The following is an 18,894-nucleotide window of genomic DNA, read 5'->3' as shown; positions in this document are numbered from 1 at the left end:
AGCGCGCAATCAAAAGGGAACTTTAAAGTATTTCAACTTTACAATAGTCATTCATAAACATTGCTGAAACATTGTTAATAGGATAAGCACCATTGGAAGCCATTGTAAAATAGACAATAATTGCACATCTGTGACTACAAATCCTTTTTACATTACTATGCCAAAATACTAGAAATAAAAGTAACTATTTACAGAACACTGGTGTCTTTTATTCTGTTGCTGTTGTTGCCATATTATAAAAGCAATAAGCCACGCAAGGCAATGCATTACAGTGATTTTACCACATATAATGTGGTTTCAGGCATTCTTGTTGATTATAGTAGATTGCCACAGAAAGGTACATTTAACTTATTATTCATTATAACTACACTTGGGAGGTCGAGCAACTGCTCTTCGCTGTTCTTCATGCCAACTTCTGTATAAAAGCTTCAAAGACATATCTTTTTGTAGTTGACATTATTTTTACTTGGCACTTAGTGTCTTATTGCTTAGCGCAACGTGCCAACAAAAGCCACGGCCTTATGGAACACAAGAATAAATCAACAAAATGCTCAGCTCCACAGACAAATGTCAAGACTTTGTCCATCGACACATACATTGAATAAAAAAACATATCTATGAATTGCTGGCACAGATAAAACATTCATTCTTATCCAAGATGGGCTGTGTTCAGGGAATAGTTCCCCAAAGCAGATTAGTGACCCAAATGTCTTCTTTGTGACTAGATTTCTTCCCTTTGGAGCAAAGTGCAAAGTTAAAGAATATAGTGCTGCCAACATCCTCTCATGCAAGGTTAGTGGTTAACCTCACTGTAAGCAAAGAAGGCCACCAGGTTATTGAGTCTGGATAGGCTACACCGGCATGAGAGGAGGCTTTTATAAATGGGTTTCTACATTACAGAGAACATAATGTAATCATACATAAATATAGTAGGAATTTCTGCATCCATGGTTTAAAAATAAAAAAAATATGTTCCTAACTACAGTCCCCCTAGTAAATCTCGGCCATTTTCGCCATGACTTTAACACTACTTTATAGGCAAATTGAATTTGTATTCATAGGATGAATCTGAAATTGTAGAGACCCTACAACAATATTTTGATTCAGTGTTTTTTCTATATGCACTGATATTAAAATTCATTAAAAATGTATTGGCTGTTAACCAATAAATTGCTGATACTACAATTCTATACTATTTTCTCCACATAAATTAAACATAAACTAAAATCATTTTAAATACTACAAGTGAATTTAGGAATCACAACATTATAATGTACACAATGAAAAAAATATCCGCTTTGAGATTTGCTAAAGATTAAAGTTGCTTAGGCACCTATTGTATCTGTCAGTGTTCTTCTTCTTCTTCTTCTTCTTCTTCTTCTTCTTCTTCTTCTTCTTCTTCCTCCACTCTTGTGTCTATGGCAGCCCATAGAACCATATGGTAAAAAGTTGTGAAATTTGGCACACTGATAAAAGATAGTCTGAACATTAACCACAGAAGTTTCTAACTCAATCCTTCTAGTGCCCAAATTTGCACTTGCGTTTATGCAAATAACATTTGAACCGTAAAGGCTAGAAACAAAATTCCTCTGATTCCTTGGTGATTTGATTGCACCCAAGTCATTTTCTGTCATGAAATTTTTATTCGCCATTTTAAATTTTCAGAAAAAAAAAAAAAAAAAACTTTTTCAAACTCTTCCTAGACTATTGCTCTGATTTTCACAAAACACGGCACAGATCATTTTCAGACCATGCTGACACATAAACATGGAATTCAAGTAGATTCATCAAATTCTCGAATAACAAGCAAATGAATTTGATAAAGAGCATGCCAAAATGCACGTGAAGCTATATCTCCACAATGCTTTAGCGTATTTAGAATAAACTTGGTGTGTGTTATAATAACCATGATCTGAGGATACCTGCAGTTTCTGTGTAGTGCCACCTAGTGGTCCGGAGATCCGAAAAATGGCTATTTTTGCTTATAACTTCTGAAAGTTTTGGCCAAAACTCACAAAACTGGTCTCTTTAGATTTGGTGTAGTGCCGAGTTGAATGATAACCAATTTTCCAATATCGCCTATTTTGGGCATCGGCCATTCAGAATTTTGTCGTAAAATGCTATAATTTATGAACGCATTGGCGTATCATTATGAAACTCGGTAAGCGTCATCAGCACCATGCCCTGAATGTACTCAAAACATTTTGGGGCTGTGCCACCTTGTGGTCAAGAATTATAATGACATTTCAAAAATGCTAGTAGCATCATTGTAATGAAACTGGTCTCAATAGTTTCTTTGGGTCATGTCGAGAACCAATTTTGCCATAGTCGGCCAAACTTCCTGTCCACCAATTTAATCAGAAAAAAAAAAAAGCCCCTCAGCTGGTCTGATGCTTGCTGCCTTGATTTTTAGCTCCTTATTCTTCCTTTGTGGTGCTTGGTCCCTTAATTTTTTTTCCACACAAAAGTGACATCTAAATAGATGACATCTAAATGTAACAATAGAAGAAATGCACAATTAAACACCCAATATAAGGCAATATGCTAAATAAAACAAAAATCTCTAATATCAACTGATATGGAACCCATATATTGTGCAACCATAATGTCTTTATTATATCATCATCATCATCATCATATTGTCAACTTTCAAGAGTGCTACTGTCATTAATTGAGATTAATGAGAATACTAATGGACAGCTCCAGGTATATTAGACCTCCTTGCTTAGATCAGTATGGCAGTATTTTAATAATTAAGTGTGAAGCTTCTGTCTAAAGTATATTCTTGAATGGAAAAATACTGCAGTTTAATCCTGCTCTGTCACAACTGTTAACAATATTATATATTATTAGTACTCCTGACCTTAATGCAGTGGAATCTTAATGGCCAAGGCTCTGGCCTTCTAACAAAAGGGTTATAAGTTCAATTACAGATGGGAGTTATCCATGAACAGAGAATTAATGAGATCTCATTCAGTTCTTTAATAATTCTGGCACTTGACACAAGGTTGCTTCAGAGGGACCGTATCTTTAACTTGTGCACTTTAACTTGCTTATGATGGAAAATGTATCTATTAAATGTCATTATGCTGGTTCAGTGGACCTCTGCGGGAACGACGGCCTGCTGTTGCCTGGAAACCAACAAACAATCGCACAGATGTGTGATGCTGCCGCGTCCAAGGCTCCAACTGGATTTGCTGACCTCATAATTGTTGGCTAGGATATCATGAACTTTCAAACTGATGTCATGGAAATGTTGCATAATGCAAACAGCAGAATACTGATGGTTTGATGGCTTTGAATGCATAAACAGTGGCAAGTTAAATGCATCACAGTTTACAAACATTTTAAAGCCCACATTACATTGCATTAGGGACCATGAGCGCACAAGATCACAGCACTATGATGCAATTTGCACAAAAAACATTTCATATCTAGCAATGCAAACATGACTGAACAATCAAATAATTCAAAAATCAGGTACATATAGCAATATAGCAGGTGAGTTATGTATGATGTATATTACAATGTTATGATGAACTATATGCCTTTCTTAACTGACTTTCTATGATGTTCAAAGCATTTCTAAGGATACTGATTTTTAGAAGGCAGCTGTCTGACTCTGAGACGGCGAACAGAAACATGGTTTGTGAAACATTAGTGTTAGGATGTACCAACGGCCAGAGGTGTAAAAAAAGATAGCAGGGGACAAAAATGCACAGTTCAGAGTGGTTTTAATCCAACACATTTTTTTAGCTGTTTGATAACGTAGTCAAGCCAAAGGCTAATCATATCAATTACTGTTAGAGAGCGATACATAAAATACATAAAAAGCACTACCATTCTGATACATCGACTTGTAGACAAGCCTGTATAACTCACTCTTCCTTTTCTTCTTCTGAATCAGTTCCTGGTTCAAACATATATGGCTGAATTAAACCAATATTTTCACTTGCCTTGTGTAGCGTTTACTACAGTAAAGTTGACAGAGTAGATGAGGTAGTCTGAGCTGGTGTGATTGGGTGGAGGCAGGGACTGATTTGCATATTCATGGTTCCACGTATACTGTTTATTGTAGAGTCACAAGAAAAAAAAAGTTTAAATATGTCATTTTGATTTTCAAAGAGGTGTTTTAAGGGATAAAACTGATGACTGCAGGGGGACTTTAAAAAAGATTTTTGATTTGCAAAATAATATTTCTGTATATTTTACAAAGTTTTTTTTTTTTTTTCTGTCAAATTCAAGTCAGTGAGGTGTAACCAAGCCATGTTGTGTTTTAAGGTCAGTAAGATTTTTATTTGTTCAGATATTTTAAACGTTTAAAACAAGTGAGTACGGGTTTTCAAATATCCATTGTAATAATTCCCCCAAATATTCATGATTTTTAAAAATACTTTTATTCATGAAATATATATATATATATATATATATATATATATATATATATATATATATATATATATATATATATATTAAGAACAAGTAATTTTTAATGACATTTTTAGAGTAATTTGGGCCGTATTTATTAAACAAAAGCAGTGAATTTGCGGTAATAATGCAATATGTATGAATGGTTTTATCAATTATTTACACAGAAAATCGTTCTGCTCATGCACATGAGCAAAAGGCCTTAAATCAAACCTATTTTTTAAAATAGAATAAACAGTTCCCAAAAATGTATGAAAAAACCAACATGAGTTCACTACAAAGATTACCCTTTCATGAACTTGGCAGGCACAGAAGTTTTAAACTAGAGTTTTAAAAGATCTTTCCTTTCATCATCTCGGATATCCTTTGTCTCTGACCCTTGAAGAGAGTAAACGGAAACCATTAAAAATGATAAACAAAGCTTGCAGTTTGTCTGCAGATTGTGGCACATCGTTCACATGTCCCAGCTGAGTGTGAGTCAGTCTAGAAGAATGCATGCTTTCTTCAGATTATCTGTGGATGGAGGGTACATACCATCAACATACGCACTATCTGCCAAATGTTGGACTCAACAGTGTATTGAGAAACCATTATCAGCAGCTGCCTTTCTTGGCTCCGTTTACTGGGATTAAGATCCATCAATGGCCGTGTTCAATTTAAGAGTCTTTAAAAGCAGACATACTGTAGATTATCTGCTCAAGGCTCATATAATTAATAATTTTAAGTTTAAAATGCACATACGTACCAAAATGTAATATTTGTATTTATGTCACTTTCTTGCAGTTTTAAAAAAAAAATCATAGAATTAAAAAAAAATGCTGATTTAAATGGTTAGTTCACCCAAAAATGAAATTTCTGTCATTACGTACTCACCCTCATTTCGTTCCACACCCGTAAGACCTTCGTTCATCTTCGAAACACAAATTAAGATATTTTTGATGAAATCCGAGAGGTATCTGACTCATCCATAGACAGCAATATAATCAACACTTTCAAGGTCCAGAAAGGTACTAAAGACATCGTTAAAACAGTCGACGTGACTGCAGTGGTTCTGTAATGATGGGTCGGCAGAGCGGGGATCCAGTTGCAGCTTTATTAAGAATAGTAGATACACAGGTAGACAGGGGCAAAGGCAAGAACATAAACAGGGACAGGCAAGGGTCGAGGCAGGCGGCAGACAAACGGTATCAGGAAGCAGGCAGAGATCAGGGCAGGCGGCAAACAAACACAGTCCAGTAAGCAGGCAAGGATCAGGGCAGGCAGCAGAGAATCACAACGAATAAACAGTCCAACAGAAACAGAGTAAACAGTCCACAAGAAAACGCTCAGAGTTGATCACCGGGGCAAATCAAGACTTCGCAATCGGGTGGTGTGTGTGTGAGTCTTTTATAGTCCAGGTAGTGTGCTAAACTGTATGTGGCAACAGGTGATTGGTGTGGAGTGTGCATGTGATTGGCAGGGAGGATTATGGGAAATGGAGTCCAGGAACTGACAGGAACAGACGGTGATCGTGACATAACGCCCCCTTCCGGAAGGCGCGTCCTCGCGGCGTAAATGGCACAGATAGGGAGGGGGGGTGGGTGCATTGGAGACGTAGACAGGAACAGGGTCTCCAATGCAGATCCAGGAACTCAGGCAGCCATGGCGGGTCAGGTGCCACGGGCAGCCATGGCGGGTCAGGTGCCACGGGCAGCCATGGCGGGTCAGGTGCCACGGGCAGCCATGGCGGGTCAGGTGCCACGGGCAGCCATGGCGGGTCAGGTGCCACGGGCAGCCATGGCGGGTCAGGAGCCACGGGCAGCCATGGCGGGTCAGGAGCCACGGGCAGCCATGGCGGGTCAGGAGCCACGGGCAGCCATGGCGGGTCAGGAGCCACGGCCAGCCATGGCGGGTCAGGAGCCACGGCCAGCCATGGCGGGTCAGGAGTGTCGGGAGGCCACGGCAGGTCAGGTAGCTCGGGCAACCACGGCAGGTCAGGTGGCTCAGGCGGCCACGGTAGGTCAGGTGGCTTGGGCGACCACGGCAGGTCAGGTGGCTTGGGCGACCACGGCAGGTCAGGTGGCTTGGGCGCCCACGGCAGGTCAGGTGGCTTGGGCGACCACGGCAGGTCAGGATCCGTAGCCGGCCACAGCAGTTCACAGGCAGTTGAAGGCCGTGGTCGTGTAAGGTCCCCACTCGCAAGCTCAAGCAGTTCGGAGGCCGCTGATGATCGCGGCCGTGCAGGGTCCCCACCCGCAAGCTCAAGCAGTTCGGAGGCCGCTGATGATCGCGGCCGTGCAGGGTCCCCACCCGCAAGCTCCCCACCCTCAGGTATATGCCCCCCCCCAAAAAAGTTCTTGGAGAATTCAACGGAGGCCGTGGCGGTTTCGTGGGTAAGGAGCTCGGGTGGCGCCGGCAGGGCAAGGAGCTCGGGTGGCGCCGGCAGGGCAAGGAGCTCGGGTGGCGCCGGCAGGGCAAGGAGCTCGGGTGGCGCCGGCAGGGCAAGGAGCTCGGGTGGCGCCGGCAGGGCAAGGAGCTCGGGTGGCGCCGGCAGGGCAAGGAGCTCGGCGACGGCCTCCGTGGCCGTATCAGGAAGAGCGGGCTGCTCGGGGACGGCAGCGGGCTGCTCGGGGACTGACTCACGGGCTGGAGCGGGCTCTGGAGCGGACTCACTGGCTGGAACGACCCCTACGTTCACAGACACTGGCGGGGCGGCCATCTTGCCCGTGGGCACTGGCAAAGCGGCCATCTTGTCCATAGCATCCAGAGAGTTTGAGTGCGTAGCAACCGGCGCGTTTGAGTGCGTAGCAACCGGCGAGCTTGAGTGCGTAGCAACCGGCGAGCCTGAGTGCGTAGCAACCGGCGAGCCTGAGTGCGTTGCAACCGGCGGCTTTGAGTGCGTTGCAACCGGCGGGCTTGAGTGCGAGGCGGCCGGCGGGCTTGAGTGCGAGGCGGCCGGCGGAGGTTTAGGAATGCCAGCCGCTCGTGCTGAAGTCAGCGGTGGATCAGCCACACTGGAACGCAACCCTCTCCGCTTCCGGACAGATCCAGAGACGTGACGTGATTCTAGACGGTCAACGGAGATTTGACTTGGCTCTGGAAGATCAGCGGAGACATGATGTGATGATGTTGTGGCCGCCATTTTATGAATGCTCTCTGTAGAGGCAGCCATTACATGAGGGGATGAGGTGTCGCGTTCCTCCGCGACACCCACGGTAAAGCTAGAGCCACTCATCTGTAATGCCAGATCTATATATTGTTCTAGCGTCCCATCAGGGTCATGCAATGGCATGATGGAACGGAGCGGATCAGACAGTCCCCCGCGAAAGAATATCATGAGGCATACAGTGTCAAAGGTGGTTAAGTGTGCCAGTTCAATAAAGTCCTTGACATAGTCCTCTACCGTTCTCTCTCCTTGACGGAGACACATTAACTGGACGGATGGACTCATGTTAGCTGAGACAGGAACACTCACGGTAGCTGCTGGATCTTGTGTTGGCGAAGTCTTCTGTAATGATGGGTCGGCAGAGCGGGGATCCAGTTGCAGCTTTATTAAGAATAGTAGATACACAGGTAGACAGGGGCAAAGGCAAGAACATAAACAGGGACAGGCAAGGGTCGAGGCAGGCGGCAGACAAACGGTATCAGGAAGCAGGCAGAGATCAGGGCAGGCGGCAAACAAACACAGTCCAGTAAGCAGGCAAGGATCAGGGCAGGCAGCAGAGAATCACAACGAATAAACAGTCCAACAGAAACAGAGTAAACAGTCCACAAGAAAACGCTCAGAGTTGATCACCAGGGCAAATCAAGACTTCGCAATCGGGTGGTGTGTGTGTGAGTCTTTTATAGTCCAGGTAGTGTGCTAAACTGTATGTGGCAACAGGTGATTGGTGTGGAGTGTGCATGTGATTGGCAGGGAGGATTATGGGAAATGGAGTCCAGGAACTGACAGGAACAGACGGTGATCGTGACAGGTTCAACCTTAATTTTATGAAGCAACGAGAATACTTTTTGTGCGCAAAAACAAAACAAAAAAATAATGACTTTATTCAACAATTTCTTCTCTTCCCTGTCATTATCCTTATGCAGTTGCTGCAGTAAGCACAGTGAAGGCTTCCGTGTTTACGTCTGAATGCTTGCTCAGCATTGGCCAAAGCTGATCACGTGAGAAGCACGACATGTGTGTGATGCTGACACAGGAGCCAGCCAATAATGAGTCGGCATTCTGACATAGAACCTGGAAGCGCTGGATGTAAACAACATACGAGAATGACACAGAAGAGAAGATATTGTTGAATAAAGTTGTTATTTTTGTATTCTCGTTGCTTCATAAAATTAAGGTTGAACCAATGCAGTCACATTGACTGTTTTAACAAAGTCTTTAGTACCTTGAAAGTGTTGATTATATTGCTGTTTATGGACAAGTCATATACCTCTCAGAATTCATCAAAAATACCTTAATTTGTGTTCCGAAGATGAACAAAAGTCTTACGGGTGTGGAACGAAATGAAATGGAAATTCACCCTATCTGTTTTTAAAATGCATGTTATAGATCCTATTGTGAACGATTCATCCAAGCATGTGTGTCTTTTTTGAAAATCTCTTTTGACCTCCTAATTTTTCACCAAAATGTCATAACTGCCAGTTAAAATCTGCCAAGGGCTAATAATGGAACAACAGTTTTAAAAAGTGATTTTTAACTGTTATTTACAACAGGATCTGCATTTGCATGGGTTTAAATGAAATATTTTTGTTATAAGAGACAATAAAAAATAACTTTGTGCATCAAAACCACTTGGTAAAAAAACTAACCTGATTTTCAAACATGTTAGTCTCTGAGTAACGTAATTTATTTAAGCCACGTAAAATAAGTATGATAAACTAAGCAAAAAGCATTTTGAACTAAATAAAGAAATAAATAATTATTACCTTATGATCCATCTGTTTTCAAATCCACATCATTTGAATATCACAACATTGTCTGTTAAAAAATAAAGTGCACAATACACTGTAGTATTTACAAGAAGAGATCCAGCGAGTACACACATTTCCTGGAAAACCCACACTACTGGATGTTTTGAATGCATCAGAGACAATAACGTACACAATACATAACACACGGGAGTATAAATTTGTGCTTCACTCGCTGAAATTTAATCAGAATAATCAGGAAACTGAGTAAAATACTTCACACTGCATGCTAAAGAGAGTAAACGCCAATCCAATTGAAAAACTTAGTGAACATCGTTCAGTGTGTTGGTTTTGAAAGACATTTTTTATGCACAAACTACACATTCTAATTCTGACAATCTTGATTTTAATATTTTCAAAAATGTTCTATTCTTGACTGATCTTTTTTTTTTTTCATAATTTTGGGAATAGATTAACTGTTAAATGAGTGATCTTGAGATGAGTCCCTGTAGTCATCCAATTTGACTCTCATGCTGACAGGTGATTTTTATAAAATGTAGTTTGATCACTATCTTCTCAGTAGTTTAAAAGAATAAGGCAATTATCAAAGTTTAATAAAATGTTGTTTAATTTTCCAATAAAAGCTGTTTTCTGTGAGAACGTATTCAGGCAGTTCAGCACTGACTGTGCGCGCTCGTTGGTGAGACACGCCATCATGTTGACCGAGTCCAGCTCCACACTGAGAAAAGAGATACTCTGCATGGTGGAGAGTTTGTTCTTTTCCTAGCTGACCCGAAGCCCCAACTGGCTGAGGTGCCAGAGCACCAAGTCCTCGTGTTCGCACAACTGATCTTGCGACTGGGCCAGAATGAGCCAGTCGTCGAGATAGTTGAGTATGCGAACACCCACTTCCCTGAGCGGGGCAAGGGCACCTTCCACGAGGTGACAGGGACAGCCCGAAGGGTAGGACCTTGTACTGATATGCCCGACCCTCGAACGCAAAGTGTAGAAATGGTCTGTGTCGAAGGAGGATCGAGACATGAAAGTACGCGTCCTTCAGGTCGATCGCTGCAAACCAATCCTGGGCGCGAACGCACGTGAGGATGCGTTTCAGCGTGAGCATCTTGAACGGGAGCTTGTGAAGGGCCCGATTCAAGACACGCAAATCCAAGATTGGCCGTAACCCCCCGCTTTTCTTGGGTACTATGAAGTACGGGCTGTAAAACCCTGACTTCATCTCGGCTGGAGGGACAGGCTCTATAGGGTCCGTTGCCAAGAGGACCGCAATTTCTGCCCACAGGACAGGAGCGTCCTTGCCTGCCACCGAGGTGTACAGGACCTGGGGGAACGCCTGGTGAATTGAATTGCATAGCCGAGTCTGACTGTCCAAATGAGCCAACGGGACGGGTTGGGGAGGCGTAGCCAGGCCCCCAAGCTCCGTACGAGTGGCACCATCTGGACAGCAGAAGTACCCGCGGAGGGGCAGCGTGGAGAGCTGAGGCCCAACCCTGGAGGCAGAGCGTCCTGAGGTACAGGCAGTGAGTGGGGTGCACTCACGTGGCTCCGAGTGTCCCCTGGGGGACGGGGCAGGGAGGCGTGGGGAGGCTGTGTGTCCCCTGCCCGTGGCGAAGGAGGGTGTGGCCGAGAGTGAGGAAGCAGTGCGTCGCACACTGTCAGCACAGACCCTGTATGGCCAAGAGATTTTGGAAACTGCTCTTTTATTGAAAAGGAGGGCGGAACAGAAATAAAACGAAACACAGGATTCTCCACCCAGCCCTCTCCCGGGGGAAGGAGCGGTGCCTTCACCATCTCTTGGGACAGAGCAGTCCCCTCCATCTCTGGGCCACCCGTCTCAGGACCGCTTCGGAGGCTTCATTTTCGAGGGCTTAGCGGCCTGGGCGGGCTGCGTCGCCTTCCTGTAGGAGGCTCTGGGAGGATGGGAAGGTTCCGATCTCCCAGGAGCCTGTGCAGCCGCAGGGGGACGCCCTCGGCGACAAACAGGTTGGGGGCCAGCCCGTGGCGGAACGGTGGCAACATCACGCCGGGGCAAGATGTGTTTTATGGCCTCCGTCTGCTTCTGCACTGCCGAGAACTGCTGGGCAAAGTCCTCGACAGTGTCGCCGAAGAGGCCGGCCTGGGAAATGGGGGCGTCGAGAAAGCGAACTTTGTCGGCGTCCTTCATTTCAGCCAGGTCCAGCCAGAGATGTCGTTCCTGGACCACCAGGGTGGACATCGTCTGACCCAGGGCACGCGCTGTGACTTTCGTCACCCGGAGGGCGAGGTCAGTCGCCATGCGCAGTTCTTGCATATTTAAAACAGTTCATGCGAGTTCAGTAGTTCTACCTTAATATTATAAAGCGCCGAGAATATTTTTGTGCGCCAAAAAAACAAAATAACGACTTTTCAACAATATAGTGATGGGCCGATTTCAAAACACTGCTTCGGAGCTTAGAATATGAGGGCGAGTAATAAATGACATTATTTTCATTTTTGGGTGAATTAACCCTTTAAGTACAGTGATGTGTTCTACTTTCATAGAGCGTCACATGAGAGCGGTTAATCAGGCGCGCCGGCGCCATCATGTGGTCGGATCATTTTCTTCTCCTAACGGTTATCATTGCTGTATTGTCAGCATGTCTAATTGTAACGCTTGCTTATTAAAAATCGCGATTTCTCGATTTCAAAAATAATAAAATCGAGGCAAAACGTTAAATTCGAATTAAGCGTAAAAAATCAGAAAAAATCGCCCAGCCTTACTGCAGTACTATACTAATTTTACAATACTACAGTTTTTAAGAATTCCTGTCTTTTTAATGAGTTTTTTCTATATTTTGATCTCACAATGACATACACATTTTACTGTAATGTCTGAAAAAAAAAAAAAAAAAGAATTTTAATTTAGACATTAAAAAAAAATCATAGAGGAATTGTATTATTGCCTATATTGCATGTTTAATATATTTCTGAACAACTTCCAGACAAAAAAAAAAAAGGAGCGCCACGTCATTGACCCTTTGAGCAAAGTTCCCACATATGCAGGCAGCTGGTATCTGGGAAACCACAGCCACTAAGCATGCAGCAATCCTGGAACAGACCAAAAAATAATTCAACTGTAACTTCTGCCTTAAACTGCACATAATATAATGGATCTTAAGTGCAATAGGTGTGTTAGGATGTGAATAAAAAAAATGCCAGAGACATTACTCATTCCGCCAGGAAACTCTTGGGTGGATTCTACTGAGGTGTTTTAAATGAACTGAGAGGTTCACCTAAACACAAACTATGAAATGTAATTACTGATTATTTATGTATATGATGCCAATGCCAATGGCAAAAAAGCAAATTTAAAAGACAAAAAAAAAAAAAAAAAAAAAAAAATTGCTCTGCAACATAAAAGACATGCCTATAAACAAAATGTGACAATGTCATATCTAAGATGTAACACATTTACAGGTTTGATTGCTTTGAAAAACAACCATTTCGTTTTCGACTCAGATGAGTTGAGTTAGTAGCTATAGTGTAATGGCTCGTTCTTTTCCTTGTCATAACAAAGTCTCTGGTCCGCGCCAGCATTTTTTAAAAACAGAGACTCTCCAACAGCTGCAGTGAATTATGTGCTGTGAGCACTGGGACTCTTCCGCCCACCACCTCTCAAGGGTCCCTCAGACCCGAACAACACAAGCCAGGGTTTCCTGAATGGTCCCAATATACTCGATTCTACCACCTTTTACAGAATGATTTCCATTCTTTCAAACATTTATTGGCCTTTCGCATTGTATTACGTTTGCTACGTGCCAACTGAGTTGCTAGGCTTTGTCTGTCCGATGTGCTTAAAACGCCATACTGCTATGAACTCAAAAACAAGGCCACGGCGATTCACCTCAGCAGTAGTTCTTGGGGAGAATGCCACGTTTACCCTCTGAAAGCTACAGGGAAAAGTGTTTCCCTAGGCCTCGATCCAGAGGACAGTTAGCCCCAAGCACATTCCTCACCGAACTCACTTCCTGTCTCTATACTTTCATCCGACAGACAACAAAAAGATGAACTTTTTAACCAGGCCTCGGCCAAGCACGCGCACAAACATACCCAGAACAGAGTTAGCCAAAGTACACTTTTAAGACACAAGCAGTTTCAGAATGTACTCTATGTAATTTAGTAAGCAATGATACTTAGTAAATAAATTATTGTCTTAGTAATAGTCAGAAGTTTTTTAAATGGGAAAAATAACTCCAAAGCCAAACCAGCTTTCTTCAGTGGAAGAAAGTTCACCTATTTTCCACATTATAAACATGCTATAAAAACTGAAGTGTTTTACAAAATCACCAGGCAGCAACAATGTTTTATTTGGGCTCCCCAGAATGGATCAAACCCATCTGCGATAAGAGTTATGCTTGTTAAACAAGCCATTTGATCCCTTCCTGTTTGGAATCTTAAACAGACTGCTAGTTCACTTTGGTGCCCGACTCTGACCTACGGTGATCAAAGACATTGAGATGTCGTGTAAACTTGTTTGGGAATTTCTTTTGCAAGGGTACTTTTGCAAATCCCCTGCCAAGATTTGGGAAGAGAAACTGTTTCCATCTCATCTAAGACACGTAATGAAAAACAATCTGGGCTTTGGAAATTTGGAAAAACCCAAAGCCCTTGATGTAGACTGGACAGAGAGTACTACTCCTTATTTGTACAAACACTATCTAGAAAGTCGAGAAATTGGAAAAATAAACAATTATCTCCAAAATACGCAGTCAATGACTGCTAGACACTTAACTTGACCCATGAAGAGGGCTTTCAACATCACCACTGCAGTATATCCTGAACACGTCTGCCACGTTCACACAGAAGCAGAATACGGTTGTCAGTCCTTAATACGGTTCTGTTCACATACAGTTCGGTTATTTATGGGAGTGACAACCGCATTCTATTACCAAACTCACACCCGTAAATTTTCAGGACTCACAATCGTATTCTCTGAAAACCTACACTGTGTGAACGGAACCGGACTGGACAACTATTTGTCTGCCACGTCATACAGTGCAAGAAAGCCGCTCGACGCTGCACGAATGCGTGTCTACCATTTGCTGTGGGCTTTCTGAAGGTTTTAGATCCAGTCACTGTTCACCACCGAAGCTGCTCCCATCAGTTTTTTTGTTCTACACGTGACTCAAATGCTCTGCTCTCCACCCAGATATAAAAGCTGCTGTCGGTTAATGAAGATTTAACGGGTGAACTAGCTTCTCAATTGGACTCTTGTCATATCAAAAGTGATAACACTTTTCAGTTTTATGGATGTCGCCATCTTTGATAATACTCTGGTAAGAGAATTCGGGCTGGACTCCCGTTGCACGTTCATACACAGACAGTATTTGAGACCCTACTGTAAGTTAGTTGCTGTTTCAATGGGACATTTCAAGACTCACACCTGTAAGTATATGCAGTTGTCAATCCCAAAAACTGACAGTGTGAACACAGCCTTTGACGCTCAAATCTGAGTCCATCTCAGTCTGTTTCCATTAGCCTCTGGTATTTGGTCTCAGAGTAAATAAAGCAGGATCCACAAGAATCAGAGACAAAATATCTTGATTTATAAAGAAGAAATCAAATTCAGTTCAGTTGCAGAGCTACTATTTATCTGTTTACGAATGACTAATTGAGCAATGAGCAATGACATTATGAACATTTATAGCTCTTTTTATGAAAATCTAGTGGGTTAACATTTTGCCTAAGGGACTGTGTAAAGCAGAATCCTGACTTAATGGAACCTCATAAGTGACAGTCTGAACACTATATTGGCTGCTGCTCACACAAAGGAACTTGATTCACAAATGATTTCAATAGAGTTTGGCATTAGCACGTTGATAAGATAACAAAGTGATACTCTAATAATCATAAAAATAATTGCACATACATTGCATATTGAGTAAAATAATCAAATTTCAAAAATCTCACTTTAACATTCAATGGAAAGTATCTTAGAAGGCAACTATGGAATACCGATGTTAAAATTCTGACTAATACCGATAGGACAACAATTATTTTCATGTTATTCATCACTGATAAATGGAACACATTAAAATTCAATAATATTTTGTCCAAATAAATAAAATATAAAACACTAAAAACTAAAATCAATCAATTTAAATGCAAGTGCATTTCGGAATCATAAAATTGTAATGTATAGTTTGAAAAATTAAAGGGATAGTTCACCCAAAAATGATTTACTCACCGTCAAGCCATCCTAGGTGTATATGACTATCTTCTTTCAGTTGAACACAATTGGAGATATATTTTAAAATATCCTTAGTCCTCCAATGGTGGTGAATGGGGGGCTGCGTTTTGAAGTCAAAAATAATGCATCCATCCAAAAAAAAAGTAATCCATACGACTCCAGTGGGTTAATAAAGGCCTTCTGAAGTGAATCGATGCGTTTGTGTAAGACAAGCATCCTTATTTAAAACTTTACAAAGTAAAATAACGTGTACTATGTTGCAGAAGTTAACGCTTTTTGGACATACAACAAATGCGTATGGCTGTCGCGCAGGAAGCTCGTTATTTTACTTTGTAAAGTTTTAAATAAGGATGCTTGTCTTACACAAATGCATCGATTCACTTCAGAAGGCCTTTATTAACCCCCTGGAGTCGTATGGATTAATTTTTTAAAATTTTTTGTCTTCAGAATTTGGGTTACCATTCACAACCATTATAAACCTTGGAGGACTAAGGATATTTTTAAATATATCTCAGATTGTCAGAAAGAAGATAGTCATATACACCTAGGATGGCTTGAGGGTGACTAAATCATGGAATAATTTTCATTTTTGGGTGAACTATCCCTTTAATATTAATTTTTAAATCTAATAAAGATTGCATTAAACAATGCTATTAAAGGGGTCATGAACATTTTTTAAAAAATGTTATAATGTTCTCTGATGTCCATAATGTTAGCAAGATTTATACATCAAAACATCCTAATTTACAAGTAATAGGCTATTTTCTATCCTGTTTGACCCTTTCTTTGAAACACTCTGTATTGATTCTTATGTGAAGCATTCAAGAATGGTAATTAAAAAGTCGTAATTACATTTTTATTTTTTTATTCTGTGATGAAAAACAAGCTTTCATTCCTAATAATTAAGCTAATCACATTTTGGAACAGCTTTAGTGTTGGGAGCCTATATGATGCATTAAAATGCTGCCTACGTAAGCAGCTCACTATAGACTTTCAACAGACTGTATGTTACATTATAATTGGTGCTGATCTTTAGGCATAGAAGCATACATCATTTTGACACAGTAGTGCAGTGAACATAACATTAAACAGAGTCATCCTGGTATGGATGCATTCCTGCTCAACATAATCTACACAAATACAAAAAATAATACATATCTGGGACAGAAAACAAGTTCAAGCCTCCTTTATGTGATCCAGTATAGAGAATTCCAGGATGACAGTGTATTTCGTCCACTTGAGCCAGCTAAAATAGTTATAAAATGAAATGATGAATGGTTCTTCCCATCCAAGAGGTACAATAAGATTCATAAAAGCATTCTTGAATGTTGCTTAACTGCTCTCATTATAGCCTATCTGATGGAGAAAGAGCTTTTGGAGCACGCACCTGTGATGTTAACATTTCTGAAAACACGCAGAGATGAGCGGTTCACAGCTATTAAACATGAAGCTTGAAGTTGGAACTTTAAAATATTTGAAAACTGTTCTTACGATTAACAACCGTTGCATCCTTCTTCAACAAAATGACACTATATCTTGTAACAGCTGCCAATGAAGTATTCATGCATTGGCAAAGTCGTAGATAATCAGACATGCCAGAATGTCAATTAAAAGAAAAACAAAACTTTTTTTTTTCTTTTTTTTTCTCACAATAAAAGTGCTTTCTACTTCTGTGGATTGTAGTATGATTGTTCTGGATATGAAACGCAAGGTCACTTCATGTTTGATGAACTCTAGTTTTATGACCCGTCTTAAATCTAATTGAGTAATGCTAAGTTTCTAACATTTGGTTTGGTAAATAAATCTCATAATTTACATGAGCTTCTCTGTGCGTCTTCTAGAAGAATCCTAATCCTTAAGGCATTCCTGCAGCAAGCAGGTTGATCAAATACACTGTAAAATCCTGTGAGGAGATGCTGAATGACCTCAGCAGGAAGGATTGCTGTGGTGAACTGAACCTAGAGACTGTGTGTGTAGGAGGATGATGATGTCCCTTTCAAAACTCACTCAGAACCATGAAACAACATGGAAAGCATGACCCGACATGGACAAAGCATTACAGCAGAGACTATCAAAGCGCTTTACCATCCCTACAGAGCCGTTGGATGAGAAGCTCTTGACAATTTTTATAAACTGCTGGATAAATCCACTAGTTTAAAAATCAAACCGCAACAGATTAATGGAAAAAGTTGCATTTATGAATGTTTTGTGACTCTACTAAAGCCAATACAATTTTCTTTTTCTCAGTTCTGAATTCCACAGTTTTTCAGCCAATCATCTGAACAAATGCCACATGCTGTCTGAACTGTGAGCCAAAACATGACAATTCATTGTCCAAAAACTGCATTTCATTTAATCCTTAACTTTTTTGAAGCCGTTAACTACATTGTCACTTTACAATTACTTTAACAAAGGCAAAGATGTTTTAACACTGCCCCCTATTGATTGAGTTGTTCACTGCGCACACAGTTAATGTAGGCCTACTTGTTAGAATATTAGAATATACAGTCCTCTCAGTAACTACATCAAAATTGGGGTTTTACACTAAAGTGACCTAACTACTCAAAAGGCGTATCAGAAGAAAATATATATATATATATTCAACCCATGTTTTCAAAAACAATATTCAAGACTGCTGTGGAAAAGATGAAAAACGAGAAACTAAACAAATAATAATTTGAAGAATCAATACTTTAAATACGCAATAAAGACATAGTTTCTATGTCTATTTTCAAATGTAGTCTATAGAAACTTTCTTTGAAACAACTGAAAACTCTATGCAAATGAAAACTGGAGCCTTAACTAGCATACTATATATTTCAACTCATGTTTCTGAAGACAAAATCGGTGTGGAAGCAAGAATTGTACACGGGAGGTGAACAAAGGAGACGGGGAAAATAACCGGCTCAGCTGTGCAGATGCTGGAGGCAATGCGTTAGATTTTGCATTACTATTTGTAAGTGTTTGTTCAGTTAAACAATTATAAAAGACAATTATTAACAGCAATGGTGCCTTCTTCTAATTTGTAAACTTTGCTGAGTGTTTATTTCTTTCAAACTCTCTAAAAATTGATGATTGTTGTCATGGAAACAAGATTTTTACCTAATAACATGATCTCCAGTTTTTTCCGGTCCACTCGAAACCTCTCCTCGGTCCACTCGGGGTCCGGAGGTGCCGTGGGTCCGCTGGAGTCATCTTCAGACACTGGCAGAGGGGAATCAGTGCTGCGCTCGCTGTTGGAGCCCGGATCAGATTGCTGTAAATATCCGCTTAAGGGTTCACACTGAGCGGCCATGACTTTCACAGAGCACCGCTGACTCTCCGCAGCCGTCAGATCAGATCATTCCAGC

At 41.3% G+C, this 18,894-nt stretch overlaps 1 protein-coding gene across 2 annotated transcripts in view; it reads right to left on the bottom strand.

Moving 5' to 3' along the window:
• The window catches only part of bicc1b (BicC family RNA binding protein 1b), a 104,585-nt gene extending 85,702 nt beyond the window's left edge, over window positions 1-18,883 (bottom strand). For both annotated transcript variants that reach the window (XM_051914062.1, XM_051914063.1), the window contains exon 1: window positions 18,647-18,883. In XM_051914062.1, the coding sequence (XP_051770022.1) occupies window positions 18,647-18,839 (193 nt within the window). In that variant the 5' untranslated portion in view covers window positions 18,840-18,883. The remainder of the gene's footprint in view (window positions 1-18,646) is intronic.
• Between the last annotated feature and the right edge of the window lie 11 nt (window positions 18,884-18,894).

This window comes from Ctenopharyngodon idella, chromosome 12 (genome assembly GCF_019924925.1).
Source record: "Ctenopharyngodon idella isolate HZGC_01 chromosome 12, HZGC01, whole genome shotgun sequence".
NCBI lineage: Eukaryota > Metazoa > Chordata > Actinopteri > Cypriniformes > Xenocyprididae > Ctenopharyngodon > Ctenopharyngodon idella.
The sequence above is the reverse complement of the archived record's forward strand: the minus strand, read 5'-3'. Positions and strand labels throughout refer to the sequence as shown.